Raw genomic sequence first — 8192 nt, forward strand, 5'->3', positions numbered from 1 at the left:
ACAATTCGTGTATTAAATTACACATTAAGTCAAATTACATATATAAATTTAATATTTATCTTCTCTAAAAGACCATAAACTAGAGCTACAACCCAATCATTAACCTAAAACTAGAGTGTACAAAACCTCATATGAAAAACATCTATCTTTTTCTTCAACTCTTAGAGAGGGGCTATGTGATAATTTTATAGAGTTATGGGACTTTTGGATAAACTATAAAAATAGTCATCTAACTATACACTTGATTTTAGTTTAGTAATTCGACTATTAATTTTTTTATTTAGTTATTTAATTTTTTGAAATTAAAGTTTTCAGTTGGTCTGTTGTTTGTTGCCCTTAACGGAAGTATAAGGTGGGTCTTTTTTATTGGTCTTATAATAAATTTAACTCTCTAATATTTACACATTCTATTAATTTGATCTAAATCTAAAAAATTCAACAAATTGACCTAATAATGTATCTATTAGAACTAAAATGACAAATTTTGTAAACATTGAAGTATAAATTTGTTAAATTGATTAACTCGCAAATCGATACAAACGAATTGAGCAGAACAAAAAAAAACATGTTCAACTTATTGAATCAATTTTCTCTCTTGTTAATTTTTTTATGATTTTTTTAATAATTTATTTAAAGTTATACTACACTTAATGTTATTAAATTATTAGTAAGTTTACGTTTTGGACACTTAACTTAAAAAAGTTAGAAAATGATCACGAAACTATTCGAAAGTTTTCATAGTTACTGAACTATTCAAAAGTTTGTATTTAAGTCATTAGGTTATTAAGCTTTTTTTTAACGATAGTTCAACTAACAAACTCCAAACAACGATTCGACAATCAGTAAGGTGGATCAATACCAATTGACAAGTAGAAGAGTATACCTTAAATCTAAATCGATCTGACACTTAATGTTATTTAGATTTTGGTTTGCATTTTCATGACGTTCAAAGTTGTTTTATAAAAAAAAATTGAATTATAGAAGAGAAAAGGAAAGATAGCTTTCAATTGGTACAATTGGTGTAAACTGAGAAGGCTATAAATAATGATTTTAAAAGCTCAGCGACTTAAATTACAACTTTCAAAATAGTTTTGTGACCATTTTGTAACTTTTTGAAGTTAAATGACCAAAAAGTAAACTTACTAACAGTTTAGTGACCTTGATTGTAGTTTACCCTTCATTTAATTTGTAGCAGATAACCTAAACTCTGTCACCCTCTAGTTGAAAGTTGAAACACAAAAGCACAAACATGAACAACATTGGCGTCCTAATGACATGTCCAATGTCGGAATACCTTGAAAACCAGCTTGAAAACCGGTTCAGCCTCTTCAAGCTATGGAACCATTCATCTCCCAAACCCGATTTTTTAAAGACCCACTCGAGTTCCATCAAAGCAGTGGTGGGAAACACCAAAATCGGAGCCGATGCAAATATGATCGATTCATTGCCCAATATGGAGATCGTTGCGAGCTATAGCGTCGGCCTGGACAAGATCGATTTGGGTAAGTGTAAAGAGAAGGGAATTAAAGTGACTAACACCCCGGATGTGTTGACTGATGATGTAGCTGATTTGGGTATTGGGTTGGCATTGGCTGTTTTGAGGAAAATGTGTGTTTGTGATCGGTTTGTGAGGAGTGGGAATTGGATCAATGGTGATTTTGGATTGGCTTCAAAGGTTCGTTTCTGGGTTTTCCTTTTTTTTCTCATTGTTTCTTTATTGGTTTTTGTATTTTTTATCCAATTTACTAAAAATTGTGTTCTTGTTTGGTGGGTTTTAGTTTCTAATTATGAATTTTAGCCCCTCTGCTTACGAAAATTGGAAATTAGTCCGATTATAAACATGTGGAATTGAAATGTTGATTGAACAGCTAATCTTTTATAATTACGTAATCTTCACAAATTTGGAATTTTACTTATTTTCAGGAATATATTGTCTTTCTACTTTTCACGTTTTAAAATTCAGGTACAACTTTTAACATTGTTAAAATTATTTTGTTATATTCAAGATCATTATAAGTTCATTTTGTTAGTCTTTTACAATCGTATTAATCGATTGAGAACGAGTTCGAGATTTATGAAATTGGTACCTGGTTTAGATAGATGAGTTAGGCTTTTAATTTGTTAATCCAGTTGTTTAAATTCGTAAACACAGTCCTGTCGGAGTTTTTTCCTTTCCGTTAGTGTTGGACGCCGGTAAGCTTCGATTTTTTGTGTGGTTTGATTGGGTTCTATCAATTTGCATTTGCGTATAATGGAGCTTACGGATGTAATTATCCTTGCTATGTGATTGGTAATGTTGTTCAATTGCGTCTGTCGGCTTCCAGTACCATTTTGATCGAGAACAATTTCGAAATTTGTAATATTAATAACTGGTTTGGTTGGAGCTCGGGACTTGGATTTTATCTGTTCTTGATTGATCGTGTCTTAGTGACCTAAATATGTCGGACAAAAGTGTTGTATCAAGTTCATTCCCGTTTGCTGAAAATGCAGATAACCAACAATGATCATATAGGGAAGTAGGAAAAATGATGAACCGTGGAATAATCTTTGAAAAGAGGCCAAAATTGACACGGGGGGACTAGAATTTCTTTGTTTGCCACTAAGACTCTAGTATTGACTTCTTTTTGCCTAGCTCATTGGTTTGTTTATCGAGTTCATCCACAATAGATGCTACATGAAGTCCTTTTGGTGAATGTGTATATGAACTCTCTGTACCTAGCTTGAATTAGATCGTTCTCTTCATTTTTGTTTTTCGTTTTATTTACTATTGTTTGACTCTTCCAGTTCAGCGGTAAATCAGTTGGAATTGTTGGATTGGGCAGGATCGGATCAGCAATAGCAAAAAGAGCTGAAGCTTTCAACTGCTCTATCAGTTACCACTCAAGATCTAAGAAACCAAATACAAACTACAAATACTACTCAAACATTGTTGATTTGGCTGCCGATTGTCAAATCCTTTTCGTGGCATGCGCTTTGACAGAGGAAACTCACCACATCGTTAACCGGAAAGTTATTGATGCATTGGGTCCTAAAGGTATTCTTATCAACATCGGACGAGGTGCACATGTCGATGAACCTGAGCTTGTATCTGCATTACTCGAAGGTCGGTTAGGCGGAGCTGGACTTGATGTGTACGAAAATGAGCCTAACGTACCAGAGCAACTATTCTCACTTGAGAACATTGTCCTAGTACCCCATGTTGGTAGCGACACCGAAGAAACAAGCAAAGCAATGGCGGATCTTGTAATAAGCAACTTGGAGGCACACTTTAAAGGTATGCCATTGTTGACTCCTGTTTTATGATTTACATTACCATCGAGACTTATATTGATTGATCATTATTTGATAGATGCCATTTCTTAGTCGACGGATGATTGATCCATAGAATACAAGTTAAAACCGTTTTCGATAATCTTCTTGTTTCTTTGCTTGAATATAAATTATATGCTAATTCTGGGTGGTTGTTAGCATGTTGATTTCATTTGCTAGCTTCATTAGACAAATCTGGAACTGTAGTTCTTTCCATTGTCGATAAGGGGGAACTAACGATGTGAAATTACACGAAACTCTCCGTAAAACTCTGCCAATTCTCTTCATTGCTATGCCTTTTATGATAGTATCACTTAAATGGGAAAAAGAAATGGACTGAGAACTGCAGCACAGATAAAATTGCTTATGTTACCCGAACTGTTTGTTTTCTTAAAATATTCGTGTTTGATACATATTTCAACTTTAAAAAAGTTAGAAAATATCATAGTTAACATTAGAAAACTTCACTGTTGAAGTAAAGGGGTTTGCATCACTGTCTATGTAACTCACCTCAAGTCTAGAGGTCAAATAAGAATCAAGTTGTTGAAATCGATTAGATCAAGAATTGGCTTGGGTCCTTTTCCTCGTTTGAGAATCTCCCCCCTTCTTCCACTCTGTCTCAGAAGAATAACTAGGATAAATTCAATCATGTTTTCATGTTCCAATTGAACAATTTTCATTTTTGATTATTTTCAAAAGAGAAGATTTTTTTACTAAACATCTATAGATCCAATCACACGATTTTATAATAAGAACAAGAGATCTTTCTCAATCATGCCTCTCATTCTTCGAGAATCTCAAATTTGAATTTGTTCATTTGAAATCTGGGTTATACTGGTCTAGAGCAAGGAAAGAAATTGATTGACAGTAATAAAAAGAATTGGTGCCATGGAATCAGGTTTTATAATTTTTAATATAATTTTTAAATTTTTATGAATTTTTAATAATTTATTTAATTAAAAATGAATGGACAACCGGAATAAGAACTGGTTAATTATTAATTAGATTTTAAAAATATTGATGAAAATTATGTAATTTATTAAATAAAAATATTTAATGGATTTTAAATACTCAGATAACTTAATTTAATTCACATTGAAAATATAAAAATATTAAATTTTGCAATTAGCTGTCATCCCTAATTGAAAAAGATATATAATAATAAGAATCCTGCAATTTGGATAAAAACCAGATTCTCATCATAACCATGACATCATTTATTCTATATTATCTTTTGCCATATAATATCATGGTTTAAAATATCCTACATCAAATTTAAAATTTAACGTTTGCACTATTATTATTTCTAGTATTTAATCCTTCGTTTTTTTATTTTTAATTTTTAAGTTGAACCATTAATATTATTAAAATTATTTTATTAAATTCAATTTTTTACAATAACAAAAAATTGTGAAATTAAAAAAAACAAAAATAAAATTGTTGAAAATAAAAATAGAACGACTAAATTACAAATCTTAAAAAAGTAGAAAGTGCAACGACATATTTTAACCAATATCATCATGAGATAAACCATGATATTTGGAAGGAAGGAAAAGATAAGAGAAGCAGATGTCATCATTTCATAAGTAAAGAAAAACACAGATAATGGGTCCATCAAAATGGATAACTCACAATAAACCATGAAACAGTTGACATCAAGGTGAGGAAGCACCTTTGAAGATAAGGAACTTGAGTCTCTCCAATGTGAAGTAGATGAAAGTCCCTTTGGAATGAGTGAAAAAACACCCAAAATTTGAACCCACCACACATTGCCATCCATTCCCATATTTCCCATCAAACTCCTATCCCATTAATCAAAGCAGGTCAATTTGTTGAATATTCAAAATAGGGAGAACCAAAAAGAAATGGAGAAAAAAAAAAGGGGATACCTTTTTTATGAAACCAGCAATGGATTTGCAGTCAAAAACATCATAGAGATCCAAAGCTTGAGAAGCTGAAGACATAGCTTGGATCTGCATCTTCAATGGCATATCTGTGTCTTCCACTAATGCTTTTCCTTCTAACATTTTTTTTTTGTCTCGGGAAAACAGAACCTTAAGTTTGGGGAATCTTGTCTGAACAACTGGATTTTCTTTTATCTTTAAAACTAGAAAGGATTGAATCAAAATCTGGGTTATAAAGCAAACAAAAAGAAGGTGAAAGAGGCTTGCTTGGTTCCAAAGGCTTCTTCTTTCTTTGTTTTTTTCTCCCGAAATGGAGGAGAGGTGTGAGTCAGATAATTGAAAGCAAAGGCACAATTGCCAACGATTTCTTTTTCTATTAAAATCTCCTCGCTTTAAGGCCTTTTTAAAATCCTTTTGGTTGTTGATAAAGACGACTCGTTTTCCCTCATTTCTCTTTCTCTCTCTTACTTGTGTCATAGTCATTGCAAACTCCTTTAATAGATATGTGACTATTAAATAGTTTTGAGTTAGATAACTATGAAAGTAGAACTATTTTTTACGAGCATAATCAAATTTTAATATTTTATAATTTATATTTTTATAATTTTTAAAAAATTAAATTAATTTTTTATAATTTTAATAGAGTTAAAGTATTATTTTATCTTTATTAATTTAAAATTTAAAAAAAATAAAAAGCTTAAATAACAATTTTCTATTTTAGGGAGCACCGTGACCCATGTCAACCTCAATAGATTCACTTATGATTATTACAACTATAATTTTTACTTTTTTAAAATCTATTTTCGTTAAATCATTAATCGCATATTGATAATACTCTAGAATGACATATTTTTATGTATTAATTATATATTTATTTTGTGTATGATCCTACTAATTTGAGCTATTTATAGTTTTTTATCTTGTAGGGACTAATTAAAGGCAAAAAAAAAATTAGGATCAAAAAGCGTGAATTTAAAAATAAAATGGGTCTACATACAAAATAGGAAAGAAGTGGTGCCGAAAATGTAAAGTGTGAAAAACTTGGAGACAAAAGTGCAAAGAAGAGATTTTATAAACATAAAATTCTATTTAATTTTTAATTATATTAAGATAATTATTAAATATTTGATTATTTATATTTAATTTTAGCTTTTATCTTTATTTATTTTTATTTGTATTTATCTTTTAGAATTTAATTAGAAATAAACTAAGTTTCATATTACTATAAATAGGTGATGCAGTGACACAAATTTGACTCATATTTTCTGTAAACACTTCCTCTCTAAAAAAGCTTAGCTTTTGTTCTTTTCATATTATTTAATAAAAAATTCATTTTCATTATGTTTATTTCTTTTTTCTAAAAAAAATGTGCCACTAAATTTATCTAGTCAAAGGTTGAGTTCATGAAGTTTAGAATTTGCACTTAGTCTTCTCAACGAGTATTCATTGTTTCTTCGCATTATGGGACTAACGCTTTCGTTCATGTCCCTTCAAAGGTGATCTTTTCAACTTGTGCAAAAAACGATCTCTTTGTATGTTTTGAGAAGGTTGTATAGTCGATTTGTTAGCTTACTCTGTCAATGATTGTCGAGCTCAAGAGACAAAATAGTGTGTCATTTGTCATTGAGAAGTGATGATCTACTGTAAGATAGTCCCATAAAAGCGATGGTTGGCTAGAGTCAGGTTCCTCTAAATTGTAAGTCTAAAATCTAAGTGGAGTTGGTGGTCATAAGCATCTTCTTCCATTATAATTGGCTTATTATGTTCGAGAAAGATCAGCTAAAAGCCTAGGATTGAACCCAAGGCGAATCGAGTAAAACATAAAATAAAAATAGATTTCATTATAGATTAGATCAGGTTGGTCAATGTATAATTTTAGGTTTATTTTTTAGGTTAAATTCGACCCAAGAAAATAAGCTTAAAATTTTGTTTAAGGTAGACCCAAATAAAATATTTTAAACCCAAGTTTGGTTCAATTCACTCGTATTAATTTTTTATATAAATTTTTTTAAAAAATATAATATATCAAATACACTAAAAATATAAACATAATTGTTTCCAAATAAATTGAAAAAAATTAAAAAAACTTTCATACTTAAATAGCACTGAGAAATTTGGGTTGGTCTAGACTTGAGACAAAAAAATCTTACTTAAATCTCTACCTGTTTAGAAAATAGGTTTTATTTTTTTTTAAAACTTATTTTTTGAACTTATACTTTTTCTCAAATTTTTTCACTTTTCGAAATGAACTTAAGTTTAGAATCCAACCCATTATCTAAATAAAAATACAAACAATTTTCATGTCATTTATTGAAAAAGTAAAATCTAAAACTACTAAAATCCAAAACTCACCATTATGGGTCCTACAAAATTGAAGCCCGCTTCATCTAATTCCTGGAAAGGGCCAACCGGTGGCCTCGGATTCTTTTTTTCCAAACAATCCTTGCCTTTTTCTAGGTGGGTAGCTCGATCGTCACCTTCCTCTTTGACGTAGTCTGTGCGACCATGGATTTAAAAGTTGGGGTGGAAAACGACGGTGCGGCGATGGGAGCAAAACTATTGCAGAAACGAAGCTGGAAATAGAGGGCGTTGGCTTTTGCAAACAACGGTTTCAGGCACGTTCCCCTCTGTTTTTGATTTTTGAAGTCTTTTGAATTATTTTTTATTTTTGAACGTTTTCGTGTATGAATGGATGATGATAATTTGAGAAAGAGTGTATACGTTGGACTCTTATGAATTGAAATGTGAAGTGTCAACAAAAATGTATAAACTCTTTGGGTTTACATTTGGAATGTTTTTTGTTTTCTTTGAAAGGTCAATAAAATTAAGGAAAAGAAAGTTTTTTAACAGGAAACCTGGGGCTGAAGCGGGTTTATATTTGGAATGTTGTTTAACACGTGGGGTACTACGCCGGAGAGGAAGGTGTTCCGACGAGGATTGTTAGGTAGAAGAAGAAGAATCCAGCAAGGCCACCGACGA

The 8192-nt window shown here is 31.0% G+C and overlaps 2 protein-coding genes across 4 annotated transcripts; one reads left to right on the forward strand and one right to left on the reverse strand.

Annotated features, from left to right (window-relative positions):
• The first annotated feature begins 1031 nt into the window (after window positions 1–1031).
• On the forward strand, window positions 1032–3454 carry LOC107889117 (glyoxylate/hydroxypyruvate/pyruvate reductase 2KGR). The gene is made up of 2 exons (XM_016813437.2): window positions 1032–1675; window positions 2785–3454. Exons 1-2 carry the CDS (start codon window positions 1250–1252, stop codon window positions 3301–3303), a joined length of 945 nt encoding a protein of 314 aa, XP_016668926.1. The 5' UTR covers window positions 1032–1249; the 3' UTR covers window positions 3304–3454.
• A 26-nt stretch (window positions 3455–3480) lies between these two features.
• Window positions 3481–5669, reverse strand: LOC107889120 (dynein light chain 2, cytoplasmic). Of its 3 annotated transcripts, XM_041076353.1 has the most exons (4): window positions 5199–5669; window positions 4982–5111; window positions 3820–3923; window positions 3481–3652 (listed from the first exon to the last, which is right to left on the reverse strand). In XM_041076353.1, exons 1-3 carry the CDS (start codon window positions 5334–5336, stop codon window positions 3868–3870), a joined length of 324 nt encoding a protein of 107 aa, XP_040932287.1. In that variant the 5' UTR covers window positions 5337–5669; the 3' UTR covers window positions 3481–3652; window positions 3820–3867. The 3 variants fall into 3 exon arrangements, with proteins under 3 accessions (XP_040932287.1, XP_016668927.1, XP_016668928.1); XM_016813438.2 differs by lacking the exon at window positions 3481–3652 and having other exon boundaries at window positions 3679–3923; XM_016813439.2 differs by lacking the exons at window positions 3481–3652; window positions 3820–3923 and having other exon boundaries at window positions 4950–5111; window positions 5199–5481.
• Between the last annotated feature and the right edge of the window lie 2523 nt (window positions 5670–8192).

Source organism: Gossypium hirsutum, chromosome A09 (genome assembly GCF_007990345.1).
Source record: "Gossypium hirsutum isolate 1008001.06 chromosome A09, Gossypium_hirsutum_v2.1, whole genome shotgun sequence".
Classification (NCBI taxonomy): Eukaryota; Viridiplantae; Streptophyta; class Magnoliopsida; order Malvales; family Malvaceae; genus Gossypium; species Gossypium hirsutum.

What these genes read in the sequence shown, in the direction of transcription:
- LOC107889117 (XM_016813437.2), top strand. Translation starts at nt 1,250, where the DNA reads ATGAACAACATTGGCGTCCTAATGACATGTCCAATGTCGGAATACCTT. An exon ending in ATTTTGGATTGGCTTCAAAG is followed by an intron (nt 1,676 to 2,784) that starts GTTCGTTTCTGG and finishes TGACTCTTCCAG; the next exon opens with TTCAGCGGTAAATCAGTTGG.
- LOC107889120 (XM_041076353.1), bottom strand. Translation starts at nt 5,336, where the DNA reads ATGTTAGAAGGAAAAGCATTAGTGGAAGACACAGATATGCCATTGAAG. An exon ending in TTGCTGGTTTCATAAAAAAG is followed by an intron (nt 5,112 to 5,198) that starts GTATCCCCTTTT and finishes TTAATGGGATAG; the next exon opens with GAGTTTGATGGGAAATATGG. An exon ending in CAAGTTCCTTATCTTCAAAG is followed by an intron (nt 3,924 to 4,981) that starts GTGCTTCCTCAC and finishes CTTCTGAGACAG; the next exon opens with AGTGGAAGAAGGGGGGAGAT.